At 35.4% G+C, this 23,522-nt stretch overlaps 1 protein-coding gene across 2 annotated transcripts; it reads right to left on the bottom strand.

The window, feature by feature from the left end:
• Positions 1–399: 399 nt before the first annotated feature.
• On the bottom strand, positions 400–21,583 carry FBXO47 (F-box protein 47). 2 transcript variants are annotated; one of them, XM_063112485.1, is made up of 10 exons: positions 21,562–21,583; positions 18,790–18,996; positions 18,226–18,396; positions 15,393–15,469; positions 12,323–12,431; positions 7,832–8,008; positions 6,703–6,849; positions 4,200–4,342; positions 1,707–1,866; positions 400–936 (listed from the first exon to the last, which is right to left on the bottom strand). In XM_063112485.1, the coding sequence occupies exons 2-10, from the start codon at positions 18,968–18,970 to the stop codon at positions 824–826; spliced, it is 1,278 nt and encodes a 425-aa protein (XP_062968555.1). In that variant the 5' UTR covers positions 18,971–18,996; positions 21,562–21,583; the 3' UTR covers positions 400–823. The 2 variants fall into 2 exon arrangements, with proteins under 2 accessions (XP_062968555.1, XP_062968556.1); XM_063112486.1 differs by lacking the exon at positions 6,703–6,849.
• Between the last annotated feature and the right edge of the window lie 1,939 nt (positions 21,584–23,522).

The following is a 23,522-nucleotide window of genomic DNA, read 5'->3' as shown; positions in this document are numbered from 1 at the left end:
CTTTAGAAAGAACTTCAAGTTATTTGTAAAGATTGTCCTAGCAGCAGAATAACTACTTTCTTTCATTTTACATTTTTCCTTATTTGCAACATTTTATTCTAATCCCCAGGAAGGTATGAAAGATGATTTGATTATATTGAGGCAATATATACCTTTCTCTACTTACAGACCTTTTGTATGATTCATCTTAAAGAAAGACATACGAATATGTAGGTATGCATATATACCTACATATATTATGCATATGTCTATACACACATACACACTTTTAAAAAATCTGTTAGTTCAAGCAAAACATGAACAAAATATAATGTTCTTTGTAAGCATATGCCAAGAAGGTGGTAAAAATGTGCTTTATATTCTGTACATTCCAAAATACCATATTGCAAATCCTCACAAAACATCTTGGCTATGTCTAGATAACTTAAGCGAAGTGAACAAATACATATTATTTAGTGAATTTGGGTCTGCTCTAACTATAAAATAGAAATTTCTCTTGCTTCAAAGATCCACACATCCAGGTTGGGCTGGCCCCAGAGTCTTGGATAGTTAATATTCCATTTCAATTTGGTGTTAGGTTTACTAAAACCTGAAAAGGCAGAGCTTGTTTTCCAGAGAAATCTCAATACATTCTTGGGTTTGCCAGTTATTTTTATATTAATAATGGTATAAACAGCTGCTTCTAAAGTTCTTTGCAGCTCTTGAATTCTTAGGTTACTTAGATGATAAAAAGTCCCATGGATGCTATTTTTCAGGTGTGAAAAAGTAGCACTCTTCTAATTCTGAGTTCAGTGAGGTATTCTTTAAAGGCAAAGCTTTCTGACTATTTAGGTAGAGTATTCATGGTCAAATACAGGACCTCCTTATGGAAGTTAGCCTGAGCATGTACAAGATGGAACAAATTCAAAAAGTTTCTGTCATCTTCTTCACGGTCTCCTATATGCCATGCACAGGAACAGACAATAGGGAAAAGAAAATGACAGTTAAATTTTTAAATATATGATGTATGTGAAACAAGATATTCTAATTGTCCCTAATAATATTTAAGCAAAAGTTAGTGACCTTTTACTAAGTCAGACATTACCCGCTGAAATCATGGAATTATATAAGAACACTGGATTAGAAGTAAGAATAATACCGGCCCATGCTTTATTGCTTCTAACTTTATGACCTTGGGTGACTCAGGTAACTTCTCTAAGCCTTAATTTTCTCATCTGTCAAATAGGGTTAATTATCATGTTGACTACCTAATAAAACTGTAAAATAATATTTGTTGAAAACTATACAAATATAAGATATTATTATGATGACTATGATAGTTGGTAAGTGAGCAAGTTAAAATTTTCTTGCTATGCAAAATTGAAATTGGGTTCTTTTAGAGCCAACTCTTCAACTTTATGTTCTCTATTAAAACCAATACCAGATCTTAAAAGTGACAAGAGCCAGGAACTAAATGTATCCCAATGGAAAAACAAAAAAAGTCTGCTCCTTCCATTGTTAGTTTAGAAATAAAAGTCTACACAAGGTTGGCTGGTTGGCTCAGCTGGTTAGAGCCTGGTGCTGCTAACACCAAGGTTGAATCCCCATACTGTCCAGCCACCAAAAAGAAAAGTCTACACAGAACTAGCTCTGTCCTAGCTCTGTCTTAAGTGGAGACTAGAATGCATTTTTACTTATACCTATGCACTATCTGCATTCCTACTCACCAGACATAATTGATTGCAGCATTTCCATTATAATACATGCAAATGCATTTGCCACACTCTGCAGGAAGTTATGTCTTTCTACTGGAGTGCTAAAGACTTTACAGACTTTTTGCATCATTTTAACTGCCCAATCCATGCAGTATAGTTCTTTCTCACACACCTGATTTAGACATACAAAGAATTATGGTAAACCTTCATGTGAAAAAATATGTAGAATTTGAAAATGTTATCGACAATGATGGTTTATGATTTTACATAGTTTATTATACATGACACTGTATTGTATAAGGGGGAAATGCTCTTATATCTAATACTCCTTTGCTTTCGAATGGTGCAATTTTAGTGGGAAAAAGTACCAAGTAAATAAAAACCCGGTCCAAGATTATCATGGAATATTATTTATTAATGCAAGAACTAATATTGAAAACAGTTAACATGAAAAGCAAGACTTCTGCTCATTCACTCATTCAATAAACATTTATTGAGCACTTGCTAAGAACTAAAGATACTATGACAAACCATAAAAACTCGGCTCTATTTTCAAGGAGTCCAATGAGGGTGGTAAACAAATAGGCAATTTCAGTAAGAAAAACTCTATGGTATTATAAACTTTCCATCTTGAGAGTTTTAGGAAATTTGTTTATCCATTATTAAAAGTAAGAAATTAAAGGGGCCGAGCCCGTGGCGCACTCGGGAGAGTGCCGGGCTGGGAGCGCGGCGCTCCCGCCGCGGGTTCGGATCCTATATATGCGAGTGGCCGGTGCACTCACTGGCTGAGTGCCGGTCACAAAAAAGACAAAAAAAAAAAAAAAAAAAAAAGTAAGAAATTAAAGTTTACATGTTCCTAGCTTAAATTGACTGAAAGGTAAAAGATTTATTTACTAATATTTACTTGCACAATGTAACTCAGCCAAATAGATAACATACAGCTTGAAAATAAACTATATAGTAGTGTAACTAAATAACGTCAATCTGACAGGAAAGATTGTTTGACTACTTCTTATGTATAAAGCACTGTATCAAGCATTATGAAAGAAATAATTGACATGGCCCTGGATTTCAAAGGGCTTGCAATTTATTTTGGGAGATGACTTACCCCACATGTACAATGGCTTAAGAACATTAACAGCAAATGAAGACAAAGAGAGTATAGAAAACAATAATGATCAGGGTTAAGATGTTAGAAAAGGCTTCTCTACCCCTAGTGACTTTCTCTCCATTCCATTTGCTATACTGCTCCAAAATGACCTGCCAAAAACATAAAACTGATCACTTCTCCTCCCTTCTTAAAACTTTTCAGCAGCTTCCTATTAGAAGATGTGTTCCAGCTCCACAGAACGGCCTACACAAAGCCCTTCCATACCTAGTCTCCCCCTTTCTAACCTTACCTCCTTCTACTCCTCTTCTTTATGTTTTAAACTTCAGAAATAATTCTGAACTGCTTACAGTGCCTTGAATATAGTCACGTGATTCCACTTCTCTGCTGCCTTGAATAATCTACTGCCACCCTCTATCTGCCTGATAAACTCTTTCTATTCATTTTTTAAAACAATTATCTACTGGGATTGGGGAAGTCCTCTCTGTCCTCTACTCTCACTTGATTCTTTTTTTTTTTTTTTTTTTTTTTTTTTTAAAGATGACCGGTAAGGGGATCTTAACCCTTGACTTGGTGTTGTCAGCACCACGCTCAGCCAGTGAGCGAACCGGCCATCCGTATATGGGATCCGAACCCGTGGCCTTGGTGTTATCAGCACCGCACTCTCCCGAGTGAGCCACGGGCCGGTCCTACTCTCACTTGATTCTGTCTCTCTCTCAGCCACCTCTTTTTGTATATATATTTTTATACTTATCCCACTATGTTTATTTTTGTATATCTTGATATTTCTTAAAAGAATGTAAGTGGCTTGTGGTCAGAGATTTGTTCTATTAATTTCCACAGTCCTAGAATCTCACACAGTTTATGGCCCATAGTAAGCACTCAATAAATTTATGTTAAATGAATGAATATTAAATATATTTTAAGAATTTTTATTTTGAAACATTTTAACTATACAAAAGTAGAGAGAATAGTAAAATGAATCCCCAGTACCCATTTCCCACCTTCAACAATTACCAATTTTGTTTCAACTCTATGCCCATTTACTTCCACATTCCCTCCCCACCCGACTCCTACATTAATTATTTCGAAGCAAATTAACTGGGACTGTTTTTTAAAAATCCTATTTTTAAGAATATAGCTTAGCAGAGCTGTATAATGACAATCTAGATGTAAAGTGGAGAGGGATCAATACAAGGAATGACTTCAAATATTATTCTAAATATAGTATATAGCATATATTTTAATATTTTGAAAAATAAGTATTAAAAATATATAATTAAATGTTTATTCTTTCAAAGTGTTTTGTGCATATTTCAATTTCTTTAGGGAAGCTCCTTGGTAGGTCAACTGAAATGTTAAAGAACTTGCTAGAGAAAAACTAAATTTTTACTTACCAAAGCCAAAAAGACTATGAGCCTTGCCAATTCAAGTGCCCGTCCATTCACAGCTTTACTAGCCATGAAAGTGAAACAGATGTTATTCCCACTTAGGATTAGGAGACGTGCATTATTCTCTAGAAGCCACTCACGGGGAACCACTTTTATTAGAGGAAGAACAGTTATTTAATGAGAAATTATACAATAGCTATAGTAAATATCATTAAATATATGCAATATTATATCACCATATTGGAAATACAATTAGTGCCAAGGGAAATGCTCAGAAAAAATACTTCAGTTTTTCAATTACAGCATTCAACCAGAGACACAGATTATTGCCATGTCATGGCAGCTCTTACAAATGTACTAGTAATATAGGCAAAGCAATTCTCCTACACATAGATTAGCAGGCAAGGTGCTCTAATCCTGTGTAAGGAAAGAAACCTTGTAAACTTTAACATCTAAAGGACTATGCAGGAATGGGAAGAATTGTTTCACCTCTCCTATACGAGCAGGAGAAGGCTTTCTTCTTACATAACTTAGGAGGGTGTTTCTGAGAACCTGCAAAATGGTAATAACTGAGCTAATTAAATAATGAAGCTTTCAAATAATAAAAAATATACATATATAGGACAGTTCTGGTCAAGATGGTGGAATAGACTGTCCCCAGTGTCACTCTCTCCCACAAATCAACCAATTTACAACTATAAAAATGTAATATCAGCCAAGCTGGGGCCGTTGGAGCTCAGGGAAAGAGGAGGAGAGACCTACGGAGTTCATGAAGGTGAGAGAAACTATGATAAGAGAAAGAAAAAACTGCTTTGAGCATTTCGTGCCACGGCCGCCTTAAGCCTGGAGCTGCTGAGTGCGTGGAGCAGGAGCTGGCAGAAGCCACAGCTATGCCCTTCAGAAAGAGGTGCTTGGAGGCGGCAGGGGAGAAGAGGGCCTTGGTGGCCCCCAGGACAGCAAGACCACTAATAGGGTTCCCATGGACCCATGCAGGAGCAAGGAGCAAGAACAACTGAAAAAAGGGAGCCATTAAGAGACCGGTGAGTCATTGCAAGCGACTAGTGCAGGGCCAGTCCTATGGGAAGTGTTTGGAGCACAGGCCCACTGGGAGAACACTGGGACACAGCAAGGACAGCTGGCCTGCCTCCCAGTCATCACAGGACCACTCAGAGGAGACTGGTTGGGAATGCAGAATTGCATGGGGTGCAGTTTGATGAAAAAACTCAGGCCCATATCAGAATTTCTACACAATCCAGACCCCCTGGGTCTCTGGAGAGCCCGAAGTACCTATAAGGGCAACGATTAAACCCTGAGCTACACAAAAAGCCTTCCCTAGAGAAACAGCAGCAAAGCAATAATTTAGTTCAACCACACAGCTCAAGTACTGGTTCCCACAGGAAGTTCCCCCATTTTAGAAGTAAGCAAAGGACAAAACATTAGTTCCGGCCCAGGCACACCACCAGTGCCTTGGGGCCTGCCTGTGAACTGGAGGCTTGGAGCGGGACCGGACCCCACTCCCACCTCTAGGCACACCATGCCAGTGCTTCAGAGCCTGCCCGGGGACCTGAGGCAGGGAGAAAGGGAACAGAACCCCCTCCCACAACTAGGCACACTGCATCAGCACCTCAGGGCCCACCTGGTGACCTGAGGCATGGAGCTAGGAAGCGAACCCCCCCCTCCCACAACCAGGCACACTGTGCCAGTGCCTCAGGGCCCACCTGGGGACCTGAAGTATGGAGCCAGGGGCCAGACACACCCCACAACCAGGCACACCAGCAGCACCAAGGAGCATGCCAAAAACATCACCTCCATGTGGGTGGCCCACCACAGCCACCACAATAACCATGGCTGCCACAAAAGCGGCTAGACGCCACAACCACCACGCAGATGGTCCACCAACCACTGGAGTGCATTGGCACAAGGTGAGTCACCAGTAGAGATAAAGAAAAGAAGAGGATGTCTCTCTCCACAAAGCCCATTTCAGAGTGACAGAAGAAGCATCTGCTCTATGATAATATTGGGGGACCTGATCACACCTCTCAGCATTGGACAGATCATCTATGCAACAAGTGAACAGAGTAACCATTATTCTTTCAGAAGGAGAGAAGAAATCTAGGGTAATTAGTGGGGAGAGGAGGGAGGGATAGGGGGATGTGGAGAGATTGGACAAGGGGCATAAAGAATAATTATGATTTGTAACAATATATATGCTAATAATATTGATTTGATCAACATATCTCAATGTTGAACCCCCAAAATATGTATAACCAATTTTGATTCAATAAAAAAATTAAATTTAAAAAATATATATGTATTTATAAAGTTGGCAATTGAAGGAAAGTAAGATGATTATATACATTCTCTTCAAACATAATGCCCAATTCTTTAGATATTTTAGAGCATTTAGTGATTTCTAATAGGTACTTCACTTGTAGAATTATCTTACTATTTTACAACTGTATTCTAATAATAAATTTCTATTATTCTGTTAGTAAATACATATTTTTACCTGATAGTTCATCTACAAGACTGATAACATCATCTGTTGTCCACTCTTTGGTGCGAGTGTCATATAGCAATTTAATGGCATCAGCCAAACCTTTCAGACTGGATTCATCTGTAGGACCTTCTATCATTTTCTGCCAAACTACCTGTCCTGAATTAAAACAAAAACTAGGCTATAACAGAATAGTTGGCTTTCTGATAAAGACTTCATGGATTGTGTAAAAAGGAAAGTGGATTGCATAATGGAATCCATTTACTTATATAAGCTACTTTCATTTTAACTTTCATAATGAAAGGTCAATTCCGATAACAGTATAATGTTTCTTACTGATATGATGAAGCACATCAGCAATAGCTAAATGAAGTAAAGAAAAGGTAATTTCATGATGCAGAATAGTGCTTCTAGTTCAAAGATAATGCTATCCCATAATAGAAATTGAAATAAGCAATTGGTGTAATCTTAATAAAATAAAAAGAACCTACAGATATCTTTCAAAAAGAGAGAATATTATATTTGAAAATCTTTCACACATTTATATCAAAACAGAGTAATTCAGTTAACTTTTGATTATTTACCTATGACCAACTTTCTTTGTGGATTACAAACAAAATTTTCATCTCGGACTGGCTTCCTGCTGTTACTCAACATACTTTAAGCTTGTTACCTTCTGACATAAATCAATGTGAGCTAAAGAAATGCATGATACTTTTAATATTAATTTAAGCAAAAGTGAGAGGCAAAAAACTTGCAAAAAATCATATTATGCAAAATTAAGCATCAATTCTGACTACCACTTTGCTTCACAGACACCAATCTAGTAGCAAATATAACCTTGAGTTAAGATAATGTTTAAAAATGACAAAAAAAAATAAAATAAAAAAAAATAAAAAAATAAAAATGAAAAGCAGCTATTGTATATAAACCAGAAATGATAGGAATATATTTGGTCACGGCCTACAGCAGAACTATTTCTGTCTTGAAGCTTAGGTTATGTAATATACAGGTATGAAATCATGAAATACAGTTTAGCCATTAGGAATGATGAAATTGAGCAGGTACAAAAAGATATACTTTCTAAATAAGAGTAATTAACCAATTATATAACACACATCCCCGAAAAATGGGTGCTCACCATCCTGAGGAGATATTGGCCCAAAGATGATATACAGCAATCTTGCCTGATTCACCATTGGCCATGGTTTTAATATTCGTGTCAACCAAAAAGCAGAATCACTTTGATGCGTCCAGTGATCAAGCAGGACATTCCTACAGAACAATCTGATCCTTAACTCCAGTTTTCGGGCACTTCCTATGAAGACAAAAGAATTGTAAACCATTCTTCCTAGAAAGGTTGATGTGAGTATCGGAGAGTGATAAGAGCAACCTATTAACCATTGAGGTTAAACAATGATCATAAATTGGGTTTCTAAACAGGAAGTAACCAAGAAATTATCTGCTCTTAAGCTGCCCTAACTTTATAGTTTATCTGCTTACCCTTACCTTTCTGATTTATATTCAATACTTTTAATAATGAGACAATCAAAAGACATGCTTAAGTTTACCAGAATCTTGTAAAATTTTGGATTTAGAAAGAAATAGAGAAAGGGCAAAGACATACATGATTAATATACTTTGTACTGAAGTGTTACTTCATTTTTCTCCATAAAAATTTTAGATTATCGAGGGACTATTTTTTTAAAACTGCTTTATTGAGCTATAATTCACATACCATACAATTTACACATTTAAAGTGTACAGTTCAATGGTTTTAGTATAGTCACAGATATGTTTAGCCATAACCAGTCAATTTTAGTACATTTTCATCACTTCAAAAAGAAATCCTGTTCTTTTAGCTATCATCCCCCTATCTCTCTGTCCTTTACCACCCTCAGCCCTAAACAACCAATATCTACTTTCTGTCTCCATTGATTTCCCTATTCTGGATTTTCATATGAGTGAAATCATATAGTATGTGGTCTTTTGTGACTGGCTTATTTCACTTAGCATAGTCTTTTCAAGATTCATCCATGTTGTAGCATATATCAGTACTTATTCCTTTTTATGGGCAGATTATATTCCATTGTATGGATATACCACATCTTGTTTATCCATTCACCCACTGATGGACATTTGGGTTGTTTCCACCTTTTGGCTATTATGAATAATGCTGCTACTAACATTTGTGTTCAAGCAAAAAATAATAATAATAACAAAAAGAAAAAAAAAAGAAAAGAAAAACATTTGTGTTCAAGTTTCTGTGTGGACATACATTTTCATTTCTCTTGGGGATATACCCAGGAGTGGAATTGCTGGGTCATATGGTAACTCTACATTTAATCATTTGAGGAACTGTCAGACTGTTTTCCAAAGTATCTGTACCATTTTACATTCCCACCAGCAATATATGAGGATTTGGACGTCTCCACATTCTTGGTATCTAACTTTTTAATTCTAGCCACCTAGTAGATGTAAAATGGTATCACACTGTGTTTTTTTTTTAACAGCTTTATTGAAATATAATTTACATACCATACAATTCACCCATTTAAAGTGTACAATTCAGTGTGGTTTTTGTTTTTTTGTTTGTTCTTGGCAACTGGCTGGTACAATTCAATGGTTTTTGATATATTATTAATTTAAAAAATTGTGGCAAAATATATATAACATGAAATCAGCCATTTTAACCATTTTTAAGTGTACAACTCAGTAGTATCAATTATATTCACAATGTTATTCAACTATTACCACTGTCTAAAAAAGTGAAAACTTTTTTATCACTCCAAATACAAACTATAACCATCAAGCAATAACTCCCCTTTCTCCCCTCCCCCAGCTTCTGGTAACTTCTAATCTATCTTCTGTCTCTATAAATTTGCCTGTTCTAAGTATCTCATATAAGTAGAATCATGCGATATTGGTCCTTTTTGTTCCTGGCTTCTTTTACTTAGCATGTTTTCAAGGCTCATAATTTTGTTTATACATTCATCTGTTGACGGACATGGGTTGTTCCCATATTTTGTCTATTGTGAATAATGCAGCAATGAACATTAACATACAAGTATCTGTCCAAGTGCCTGCTCTCAGCTCCATTAGGTTTATACCTAAGAGCGGAATAGCTGGGTCATATGGTAACTGTATGTTTAGCTTTTTGAGGAATAGCCGAACTGTCTTCCATAGCAGCTGCACCATTTTACATCTTACATTTTTACACCATTTACGTTCTACTTACTTGTAGGTAAGACAAGAGTAAATGGAAAGTCTACTAATGATCCAAGGCCATATGTAAGCACCCCCTGCTATGTCAAGCCAAGTAACACAGACGTTTAGAGGACAGAGATTATTGAGGCCTGGGTTGATCAGGAAAGGATTTACAGAGGAGGTCAGGCAAATTGGGTCTTAAAGGATGAGAAAGGGCTGGCCGGTTAACTCAGCTGGTTGGAATGTGGCATAATAATACCATGGTCAAGGATTCAGATCCCTTTACTGGCCAGTTTCCAAAAAACAAAAAAAAGGACAAGGAGAGATGTTATTTCAAGAAAATGAGATAGAATGAATAAAAGGTACTGAGGTAGAAATGTATAAGAGGTGTCTGAGAAACAGTGAGTAGAGAAATATGCCTATGTCAAAATGATATGAGAGTAGTGAGCAATGAGTTTGAAAAAGTAAGTTCGGACCAGAATGTAAAGGCCAGTATAAATCTGACTTTATTTTGAAGACATCATGGATCTAATAAAAATTTTTGATCAAGGGAGAAACATCATAAATTAATTTTGCTGTTGTTTCATTGGACTTCTAAATCTGCCCTTTTGATTTAAAATTTGTTTTATAATGAAATATTTCAAGCTTAAAGAAAAGCAGAGACACTACAACAAATACTGTGTACCAATCACCTAGCTTTGTCAAAGCTCTACTTCTTGGTATATTTGCTTCAGATTTTTAAAAATAAACATTGAAGATACAAAGATATAAAGCTTCTTGTATATCACTTCTAATTCTTTTCTCTTTCCCCCCCAGAGGTAGTCACCATCCTAAATTTGGGTTTTGTCCCTCCTTTATCAGTAAGGGTTCTCTGGAGAAATAGAACCAACAGGATAGATATATATATATTTATCTCAAAGGCAGTCTGCTGGCAGAATTCCTTCTTGCTTGGGGTGGTCAGTCTTTTTCTATTAAAGCTTTCAGCTGACTGGATGAGACCCACTGACATTATGGAGGGTAACCTGCCTTCCTCAAAGTCTACTGATTCAAATGTTAAGCTCATCTAAAAAATACCTACACAGAAACACCTAGAATAATGTGTGACCAAATATCTGGGTACTGAGGCCTAGCAAGTTGACATAAAATTAATCATCATACCTTTTGAAAAAAAGTATATGTTCTTATACTTTTTTACATATGTATGTAACCATAAGGAATAAATATAATTATTTTACATTTTTTTATTATGTATATAAATGGTATCATACTGAAGGTATCCTTTGGTAACCCTTTATCTCAAATTATGTTTTATTTTGTTTTTTTGGCAGCTGGCTAGTATGGGACCCAACCTTTGACCCTGGTATTACAAAGCTGTGCTCTAACCAACTGAGCTTACTGGCTAGCCTTCAAATTATGTTTTAAGATTTACCCATATTAATATATGTGGATCTAGTCATTAATTTTAACTACTGATGATTTTAATTGTATGAATATACCACAATTCATTTATCCATTCTCCTGACAACAGGCATTGAGGTTGTTTGCAGCTTTTCACAGTTACAAATAATGCTGCAATGGTCATTCTTATAAGACGGTACTTCAAAAAGTTTGTGGAAAATAGAATTGAAAGATAATATCAATCTTTCCCTGAATTTTGTGAAGTACCCCATACATGTCTCCCTGTGCACATTGTGGGAGTTTCTCAGAGTGGGAAATTGCTAGCTGTAAAGTTCTATAATTTTAAAAATATAAAATATTTCAGGTATACGGAAAGGGTTAAAGAGGGAGGAGCCTAGGGAAAAATTGGTTAATGGACACAAAGAATGAATACATTCTGTACTGACAGATATGCCAGCTATTCTGATTTGATCATCACATATCGTACACAAATACTGATAGTCAACTCTGTTCCTCACAGATATGTATAAACAATTACGTTTCAATTAAAATAAATAAATAAATAAATAATTTTTAAAAAGAGTTAAAGAATACTATAACGAATTCCTTTGTATTCACGACCCAGCTTAAGGAATAAAAATTAATACAGTTGAAGCCCTCTGACTATTTCTCTTTTCCCATAGGGCTTTTTGCCTAACTATTCCATTCATTGTTTATCATTCTCTTACATTTCTTTGTCTGTGTAAGAGGGGTCTTAAAAAAGTTCATAGAAGGATTTTTATTATCTTTTAATTATATTTTTCCACTAACTTTTTGAAGTTCTCTTGTATGTTCGCCACAATTTACTTTTTTTTTTTTTCTAGGTGACTGGCCAGTATGGGGATCTGAACTGCTGGTGTTATAAGGTTGTGTTTTTACCAGCTGAGCTAACTAGCGAGCCCTCCTGCAATTTACTTTTAAATATACTCTTCTTTTTTTTTCTATCTTAATCTCTATATAATATCGTCTGTGAACTGTAGTTCTTTACCTGGTTTGCTGCAGACAGCAGACTGCATCTTGCGGGAGAGATGAGTCAGTTCACATAAAAAGTTAAAAACACGATGGCACTCGAGTTCATCCCAACCTGCTGTTAAGGTCTGAGGAAAATAAAATAAAGGAAACACTGCAGATGTTCAGACCATCAAATCAAAATGTAAGTCACTTATGAGCATAACTGTTTTTAGCACATGATCAAGTCAATGTGCAATTTTTATCTACCATGGAACTATTCAAATTAACAAGAAATTTATGTAAAGAAAACCTAGAAATGCTCCAAAATCCAGTTTATTCTTGGTTGGAAAGGGAGTATCTTTTCAGAGAACTTTTAAATGGTACCAAATCCTGAATTTTGACAAATGAAGAAAATAACAAAGTAAGACCAAAACGCTGGAACACAACTTTAGACATCTGACTCACAACCACACTGTGGCTTAGTTTTAAGACTACAGTAGAACCTCTTTGACCCCCTCTAGCTGTCATTTATGATATTGCTTACAAATGAAAATGATATTTTAATGTGACAATTCTGAGCAATTCTTTAGGACTCTTCGATGTGAAAAAACAAAAAACCTTTACCAGGACAAAAATTTAATAATTATATTTGAACATACTAGAATGTACAAACATATGAAAAGGGAAAAAAATATATGAAAAGGAGATTCAAATGGTATACAACTACATTTAGATTTTGAAAGGTTGATTGATCACATAAATTCTTCTTAAAATAGTTAACTGGATTTCAGTACTTTAAAAATTATTCTTATTCCCTCTGGAAGGACATGTGAGAAACTTTAACAGTGATTACTGATGAAGGAACTCAGTGGACAAGGGACAGACCTTGGAGGGAGACTTAGTTTTCATTTTATACATTTTGTACCTTTGGAATTTTACATGAATACATAGGTATGTATTACCTGTCCCAAGGAAAGAGAGAAACAAAAAAACAAAAACAAAATTAAAGAAGCAAAAATCTGTCTTGGAAGAGGGCTAGTAGGAGGGCCTAGGCCCCTGGAGTCTGGGTGTGTAGGAGCTGGGGGCTGGTAGGCTGGGATACAGAGCAAGATTCTTCCAGGTGCAGTGCATACCTCACAAGGTTGTTGTAAGTTTTAAATTAGTTAATACATGTAAACAACTTAGGACAGTGTCTGGCACATAATAAGGGCTCAAGAAATGCTAGTTATTATTATCTTCTTTGTTTACAATAAAAGATTAGTAAAAAACGTACTTGAAATCATACATTTTAGTTGATTTCTAAAATCACACCTTAAATAACCAGCCCAAGACTTTAAACTCACTGTGTGTGTGTGTGTGTGTGTGTGTGTGTGTGTATATATATATATATATATGCACACACTCATACGACCCCATAATAAGTCTAGTCTTTACAATTGGCTGGAAACTTCGAGGACACTGGTGTAGAGAAGATAAATATCAAACATTTTTCACCAATGAGAAACCCAAGAAGAAAATATAAGATGGCAAACACACTATTAGATTAATACATACTCAAATATTTACAATTTTATTTTGCTCTCTTTAAGATTATTAAAACTTCTATTAACCTATGAAAGGTAGATTACACGCTCTACTTGTTAACAGGTCAAAAAGTATTCCATTTCTTCTTTCATTAAAAAAAGTACCTGTAAAAATATGCCATAACATGGTAATCCTAAACATTGCATAGGAGCTGCACAGCCACTGAATTTAAAACAGGAAATCTGTAAAGATAATAATGTTAATTTCTCATTTTCAGTGGAACTGTACAATGATTTGACATTCAAATTTAATGGAAATATGCAAGAATTTTTTCAGTATATATTCTGATTAGGATTGTGTTACATAGCTGAGTATTACAAAAGAAGTATAAAACAAAGTCTCTGCCCTTAGGGAGCTCACAATTTATGTGAGAATTGTGGAGAATAAGGAGATTAAGACATACACATGAAATTATAATAATTCAGGTTAGAATATGTATAAATCTTAAAAATGACTGAATAAAGACTATATCAGATAATATAAAAGTGGGGGAAAGATAAAATTTGGTAATGATAAAAAAGCTTATGAAGGAAACATGAAATAAGCAATGTCATAAAGTAGATTTGGAAATAACCAGTGGGAAGGTTTGGTGAGGGAAACAATAAGGATAAAATTGTATGGAGGTAAAATAAATAATGTCTATTTGGTAAGAAATATTATTAACAGCTTAATTAGGCTCAAAGCAGTAGAAAGTAAGGTTGTATTGTCAGGAGAACCCTAAATACTAGCTATGGACTTTGGGCTTTATCTTGCACAAACTGAGTAGCCACTGAATGGTTTTGTTTTTGGTTTTTTGGGATTTTTTTTGGCAGCTGGCTGGTACAGGGGCCACTGAAAGATTTTTAAGTAAGAAAGGTATCCTGATGTATGTGATGTTTTAGGAAGAGTAACCTTGATTCAGTATACAAAACAGTTTGGGGAATGACAAAATGGATAGCAGAAAGACTATCTGCAAAGCTGCAGCAATAATATAAACCAGAACTCAACACAAATACTGACATGGAAAAAAGTCAGTGCATCAGAAACAGTATGCATACTACTGAGTGTAGAACTGAACTATCAAAACTGGAAGTATGTTTGGATTTGTATATAAAACTCAGTCTTATACAGAGATTATGCCCAAACACGTTGATATACATTTCCAAGTCTATTACCACAAAAGGTTTGTCATTTTATATATTAAAAATACTTTCCTGGGCCGCCCGTGGCTCACTTGGGAGAGTGTGGTACTGATAACACCAAGGCCGTGGGTTCGGATCCCTATATAGGGATGGCTGGTTCGCTCATTTGGGAGAGCGTGGTGCTGACAACACCAAGTCAAGGGTTAAGATCCCCTTACCAGTCATCTTTTTTAAAAAAAAGAAAGAAATATAACTCTGTACCCCATAAATATGTACCATCAATATGTGTCAATAAAAATTTTTTAAAAAAATAAATAAAATAAAGTGAATGTAAGACATTTAATAATAAAATATCTTTACTGGAAATCAAGGTTGTTAACTAATTCAGAAGTATGATCTTACTTCTGTGAGAGTCTTGTGAACGTACTTTAGCCTTTCTTTGGTGGGTAGCAGCAACGTGCATCTTTTAAATAGTAGACCTGAGACACAAGAAAAAACGACAACACAATTAGTTTAAAAATATCAATAGAGCACAGCATAATGTCTCTTGAAAGTCAAGTATGATGTATCACAGTGGACTATAAGTTGATATGGTTTTTAAGAGAAAGTTTGGGAGGAAGAATGCAAAACAGTTATAATATATGGTGTTTACCAAGTGACTCTGATGTTCACTTATGAGGCGGTGGTATAAAATCTTGTAAAAAATTGTGAAATTGACACTATAGAACACATATGGAAAAGTATTTAGATTTAAAAAGATATGATCATAAGACATAAAGAAAGATACACAAGGGAAACTTTATTTTGTCTTTCTTCCAAACAGACTCCAATATCTCTTGAAGTTAACCTCATGTCCACAAAATATAATGTTTTGAGTTGTTAAGGTAAAACATGGAAAGAATGAGAAGAGATTTCGTATTCCTCTCTCCAAATACAAAAATTTAAAGTCATAAGTATTTAAAATTTCAAAGGTTAGAAGTCATTTTTGCTCACAGAAAGTATCCACTTTGGATGAAATATCTATCTCTTCCTTCAAAGATATCCTTTTATGGGGCCTGCCGTGTTAAGAATGTATAGAATTTTGTGTTCAGATATTTTAAAAAAAACAACAGCAAATAAGACTCCAGTTTCTCAGTGAGATGTAACTTGAACTACAGTGACAGGAAGTGTAAGATTTGTTTCCTCTAACAGTTGTTTTCCTAAAATGGCAATACATTGTTAGCATTCCTATAAGGGCAATTATCCTCCAACTACATCGTAGAAAAATGTATACCTGAATCTCATGACTTTCTTCAGCTTTCATCGTTTCTATATTTTCTTTTTTACATAAGAATTACTTTACATAATTCTGAAAAATCTACAGGAATCTAATTTATTTTTAGAAGTTATTATGTTTGGGGCCGGCCCGTGGCTCACTCGGCAGAGTGCGGTGCTAATAACACCAAGGCCCCGGGTTCGGATCCCATATACGGATGGCCGGTTCACTCACTGGGTGAGCGTGGTGCTGACCACACCAAGTCAAGGGTTAAGATCCCCTTACCGATCATCTTTTAAAAAAAAAAAAAAAAAAAAAAAAGAAGTTATTATGTTTGAGTAACACACGACCAGAAATGAGTTTTAAACATAAACCCTCCTTAGTTTTGTATATAAAATGACAGGGTTGCAATTTACCATAAAACCCAATACTGGCAGACTTTTTTTTTAAAAACACAGGTGCTCTGCTATACCCTTTAGAGACCAACTTCTTTAAGTTCTCACTAAAATACAGTCAGATATAATGTTCTTTCCATACTGGCCATCTGCTCTGTTTTGTATGAAGAAGCAAATTAAAATTTATAATCTTCAAAGTGCAGGATTCTGAAAATGTTATTTTAATGTCTGAAAACAAGAACATATTAGATAGGAATGGTAACATGATAAAATGGTAAGTACATCAAACGTTTACCTAAAGAATTAGTCATAAGCCAGGTGTCTGCATCAAAATTAAATGGAAGGTTGAAATCATTACATGAATAAAACTGTTTTTAAAAGCTAGCTATTAAGATCAGTACAAATTTGAATTTTTTAAGAACTGTTTAATTAAAAAAATTTGGGGGGTGCAGCTGGCTGGTACAGGGATCCAAACACATTACCTCCAAACACATGACTGTGTTATAAGGCTGTGCTCTAACCAACTGAGATAAACGGCCAGCTGTCACTTGTATTTTTTAACTGACTTGTCCATATAGTTGTCTTAACACTTTTTTTCTTTGTTTGTTTGTTTACGCAATTGAGACTTGGTCAGGGAGAATAAAGATATTCACAATGAAAAGAAGCAAAAAGTATTGCCATATTCTGTTACAGGCTTTACTATGTCTTATCATAAATACTAAAACCAACAACTCTGTAATCAGATTACACACCTTTCATTTGATCTTATTAAATATACTTATCAAATATACTTTGATGTATTTACATATCTATATAGTCTTATTTTATCATCTTAACATTAGGCATCCTTGGGCTACTAAAAAGCAATATTCAATTAATTTATTATTATGCATTTTTTTAAATCCCAACATCATCTTCATATTTGATTTTATTGCCATACTTTGGTTAATTATAAAGTGGTTTTATAATTAAATTGGTGTCATTAGTCAAGCCAAAATTAGAATTTTATTAGGGATAATGAAATAATGAACGGGTTAAAAGTCATAAATGATTACAAATCAAGGGAGAAAAGATTATACAGAATTTCCTTTGATAAGGTCAATTTAATTATAGCGTAACGATTTATTAGTAAATGTGTAGAGTGCTTAAAAAAAAAAAAAAAGAAAACCATAGTTCCTTTTAAGAGAATAAATGATCTTTCACAATAATGTGTTTAAATTTCTTTTCCATTTTTAAGGACTAGATTATGGCTGAAAGGGAAAGAGAGAGATAAAAGTCATTAGATTCAAAGGAAGTGAAGCATAGAAAATGCATCAATTTCCTAAGCTGGTAAGCCACCTAGACAATAAGCATAGGTGATATTATATCCACATGAAATCATAAGGACCAACACTTTCTCATCATTAAAGAGAAGTGTAAGGGACTGTTAAGGGAAAGCCCTCACACTGAAGAGTAAAAGCATCACAGAAATAGGTACATTTTAGCAAATATTCCATATCCCACTGGCCAAACAGAATCGTATGATGAAATCCTTTTTAATTAAGTGTGGTTCTCTACTTGTTGTAATTCTTATTACATAAATTACCTAGAGATCTGTAGTGCTCCAGTATAGCAGAGTCTTGTCTCCTGCCAGGCAGCTCAAGGTTATGAAAGTCCTGAAGTAAAAGTCTTTTGCTTCCTGATGAGGTTGAGATATAATTAATGATGTACTGGCTGACTGTTTTGGACACCATACTTAGCATGCTGATATCCTTCACTACCAAAAGAAATGTATATGTATGAATGGTTTAAATGCAAGAACATCACTATTTGTACAGTCTATTAATTTATAAGCTAACTAACAATACTAATAATAAACCCAGTGTGAAAAATCTTAAAATTGTTTTAAATCTAGTTTTCAATGAATTAGAAACATGTTGGGATGTAAAAATTAAGTTACCATGACATTATAAACAGAGGCATGCTTGAAAGAATTTGAGTATTGTGCTTTCTCATTGTATCCTTTACCTAACAATGATGAAACTTTAGAAAATAAACTTCACATGAATGCCACTAACATTTAGCAGGGCCTAAGATAACAAACTAGTTCTTGGGAAAAATAAAAATATTCTAGTATCTTGTGTAGCTTATTCATAGTCCCAAACCTCACCTGACAAATATCTTAAAGTTATTTGGAATATTTCCAACGGCAAGGCTTTAAAATTTCCAAGCGTTGATAAGGGCTGAGAATCTGAGTCAGTGGTGTTGGAAAAATAACTGGATCGACGATTACTACGTCTATATTTCTGGTTAGGAATCAAAGTGAAACTGGTATTTATTCTAGATGCCATCCTTTTTCTTATATCACGAATTTATCCTGGTTACAAAAACAAAGTAAAAGAGACAAAGAAGAAAGGAAATTAAAGCAATGAAAGCTGTTGTTATTTTTCTTAATAAAGAGGTTGATACTTTGATGGGTGATAGCTGTCTCTCCATATTTACAAAAGTTTTAATGTCATATCCAATTTATGGAGTTCCCACCAATAGACTCCATATATTCATCTCAGCATCATTCGAAAAATTTTTAAATCCTTTATCTCTTTGCCAAATATTCTAGATAGAGTAAGAGTTTTAGCAGGAAATAAGATGTGTATTTGGATGAGATATATTCTAAGAAAAGAGAAATACGAAATAGAAAAAAAGTAAGAGAACACAAGAATCAATATAACATAAAATACATTCAATATCAACTAGTATGTTGTTTTTACAACCTTTATATTTTAAAAAAATCAAAGTATTAATATAGCTTTAAAAATTTGTAGTAATGTTTTCCTGTTTCTTTTTTTTTTTTTTTTTTTTTTTTTTTATTTTTTTTTTTTAAAGATGACCGGTAAGGGGATCTTAACCCTTGACTTGGTGTTGTTAGCACCACACTCAGCCAGTGAGTGAACCGGCCATCCGTATATGGGATCCGAACCCGGGGCCTTGGTGTTATCAGCACCGCACTCTCCCGAGTGAGCCACGGGCCGGCCCTTTCCTGTTTCTTTAAAACTAAGTACTGACATGTTCTTTGTTAGAAACAATAAAAACAAAGATAAAAATAGAGACTAAGTTTGGAGCTATTTAAATTTACTAGCTCTAATAGATTAAATAGGTGGCATTACTATTATCAATTATGTGCTGTGTAATACACAATTATGTGCTGTGTAAGCAGTGAAATTAAAGTCTTGTAAAATTAATAAGACTCAAAGAGATGAATAGAAATAATCCTCTCAATTCCACTTTTTGTTAATAATAGTCCTTGATAAGTCTTACAAGTTCATACAGCTTGATTTCAAAGATGAACATTTCTGAAAGGGAACTTATTAATTGTGACTGATTAAAATCACTGATTACTTACACTAAACAATAATTCTTAAAAAAATATATTATGCATCACACACAGTGACTTTGTGTTATTTTATTGCTCCAGTTCAGAAAACAATGTCTTCTGTGTATATATTCATATACATATATACATGCATAACTGCTCCTTGTTTCTGAAGTAACAACTAAGAAATTTCATCAGAGTTACAAATAAATCTAACCAAAATGCTTTTTCTCCTCTGTACAAAATTGCTAAGCTCACACTGTTACTTACACATCTTAAAAGGTTACATATCAACTTACATCAATTTAAAGTTACTTATACATTCGGGAACATGACAAAGAAATATAGTGTTTAGTGAAAAGCATAATCTGAACTTCCTTTAAAACCATACCATAACACTTAGCTTCAGCATTCAGTGAATATTTAAATCAGTAGATATTTAAAAATAATCATTAAAATTACCCAAGTAACATGTCAAAAAGTCTACAAAACACAGCTGAATATTCTGCTCCTTTGCATGGTTTTAAAAATATATAGCTAAAAAAAAAAAAAAAAAAAAAAAAAAAAATATATATATATATATATATATATATATATATAGCTAAATAAAAAGATTAAATTCACTTATAAACACTTTGGTTTATATCCTTCCAGAATTATATATATATATATATATATATATATATATATATTGAACAAAAAAGGGGAATCACTATTCATTCTATTTTGTAATCTTTTTTTAAATGAATTTTCTTTCCATGCCAATAAATATACTTGTCCAAGTACATATATTTTAATAGCTGCGTGCAATTCCACCAAGTAGAAGAATCCCAATTTATTTAATCCATGAAGTTATTTTTTAACTTTTCACAGTAGGCATGTTAAAGCATTTTCATTACAATAAAATATAAATTTGGCCTACGATTTGTCCTGTTTCTCAGGAATCGTGTAAAATGAGACTTGGGTGGGGCTTGTGGCACTGACACCCAGGGGACTTCAGCGTGTCACCACTATGAATACATATTTAAATCTCTGAAAGGATTTTTAAAAAAAAAAATGGACCCAAATTCTTCTAAAACTCAAGTCTCCTCTTAGAATCCCTTGGTTTCCTCACTCAGAGCTGGACGTTTTGGGGGGAAACAGTAGGCTTTTCAAAAAATCCTAAAGCCATAATCCCGAATTACCCCAAATATTTCTGGTTTCCAACCCCTCTAGAGAGTGAGAATCACAGACCAAAATAATAATAATAAAACGACGTTTCAATGACCCTGTTCCACCGCCCTAAATTCTGACTGTGTGAAAAGTTTTGAGGGCCCAACTGGATTAATTTTCCCCGCCGCACTTCAGAGAAAAACATCAAACAGCAATTAACCAGGATTTCGGTTTTGTTTGAATTTAACAAAACCTTTTGAAGAGCTCCACCCTACCTGTGGGGAGACCCACAAGAGAGACCGGCCAATAAGAGAATCAAACCTCAGGGTGATGCTTTTTTTTTTTTTTTACCCCGTTCAGTCCATGAAAAGATGAAATTATCTCCAGAAAATATTTGAGGGAAAAAAAACCTCTTTTTACCACAGATTTTGACAGTTTTCCGGCTACAGAGTCACAGGAGAATGGAACTTAGTCGTTTTGCCCCACCGTCCTCAAATTTCTTAATGTTGCAGAAAGAAAATATCTCCTCAAGCTTTTTGCACCGGAATAAGGGAAGGTCCGGCTCCGGTCGGCTGCGGAGCTGCGTTCCCGCCTCCCAGGCGCCCCCGCGGCCTCAGGAATATTTTAAAATCCTCCCAGGAGCCCCAGCGGGAATGAGGCCACGCCCCCTCACGAATAGCTCTCAGACGCGGCTCCCATCGTGCCCTCCTTCTCATGAATAATTAACAAGGGCGAGGTTCTTGGCGCCCGAAGCCGGGCAGCAGCCGCGCTTCGCTCCTGGTAGAAGCCCGGAAGGGGCTGGAATCGTTACAGTCGGGGGAGCGGAGGGTGCAATCCAAAGTCGAAACCTGGCGAGCCACAGGTCGCCTGCAGTTACTTCCCTTTCACCTAGTTTTGAGGCAATTTTTGATTTCCCTGCCCCACTAGGGTAAATTACAGGAGCTTTCATTAAAATGTTGTTGGGTAAAAACCTCCAAACGTTCCGTTTTAAACCCGTCTGCCTAGAATCAAAGGAAGAGGAGTGCCTCCAGCCTCTCAAGATGGAGTCCAAGACAAATCTTTCTAGCCTGGCCCTCCTCCCTCGAAGAATTGAGTTCTCTTTTACTTATTCATTCACACTGTTGATGGAAGCCTGCTCTGGGCCAGGCGCTGGAGTTGGTGCTAAGGATACAACAGAGAACAAGACACATAAATTTCCTGCCTTAATGGAGTTTATTAGTCCGATGGGGAAGATACAATACACAGATAGAGAGTATCTACAGACGGTGAACTCAGCGTTATAGAGGAAATAAAGCAACAGAGAATAACGGTGTGTGTGTTGCAGAGGGAGCTATCATGAAGGTCCCTTTGGGGAGGTGACATTTAATTTCAGAGGAGCCAGTGAGAAGGGCTGAGGAAAAAGGGAACAGTGGGAAAGATTCTCCTGCTTTGGGGGACCAACTCCACATTACATCCAACAAATTAAAATGAAAAATACAAATAACTGAAGATTGAATTGAGATTTAGGATTAGTGACGTGCTGTTATATTACATAGTCAACGACATTGACCAATTTTGACTTTGTGTCTTTTGGGATCCCATTCTCTCACCCTACCCAAACATTTTTTATAGGTCCTTGACAAGGTCTCAGTCCCTAGGCAATGGGGCCAGGAGTGTGTAACGGATACAAGGATCCTGAGTGGTGAAAATTTAGATTTTATTCAAAATGCTATGGGAAGTCATTGAAGAGTTTAAGCAGAGAGTGATACGATCATTAAAAGATTGCTCTGGCTTTTATGTGGAGAATGAACGAGGTGAGTAGGAGTGGAAGGTAAGATCTGTTAGAATGTTGTTGCAGGGCTAGAGCCGTGGCCTTGGAGAGATGAGTTTGATATATATTTTGGGGAGAGAAGTAACTGAATTTGTTGATGGACTGGATATTGGGGGCAGGAGGGAGGAGATAGGGATGATTCCCAGGTTTCTGACTTTAATAAATGAATGGAAGTTAATCCTATTTACTGAGGTATTCAAGTGGGGAGGAATTTTTCTAGTGGAGAACTAAGAGTTTAATTTTGCAGATGATAAGTTTGAGGTATCTTTGAGACATCCAAGTGGAAATGTCAAGGAGGCACTTGAATTTGGGAATCTAGAGCCTGGAGGAAAAACTCTGGACTGGAGATATAAATCTAAGAGTCTTTAGCATTAGAGGAATATAGACATTCAGAGATTGGGCAAAGGAGTACATGTTCTCAAAAGAGATTGAAAAGGGGTGTCTAGTGAAGTAAGCTGGAGAAAATGAGGAGTAGAGAGTCACAGAATCCTGAAACTAGGTGCTTCTAGAATGGGGTGTGGTCAACTGTTCCAAGTGCTGCTGAGTTCAGCAAGGTGTTGGTCAGAAGAGT

The sequence above is a fragment of the Cynocephalus volans genome, chromosome 10 (genome assembly GCF_027409185.1).
Source record: "Cynocephalus volans isolate mCynVol1 chromosome 10, mCynVol1.pri, whole genome shotgun sequence".
In the NCBI taxonomy this organism is placed as follows: domain Eukaryota; kingdom Metazoa; phylum Chordata; class Mammalia; order Dermoptera; family Cynocephalidae; genus Cynocephalus; species Cynocephalus volans.
This window is presented reverse-complemented; position numbering and strand designations above follow the sequence as displayed.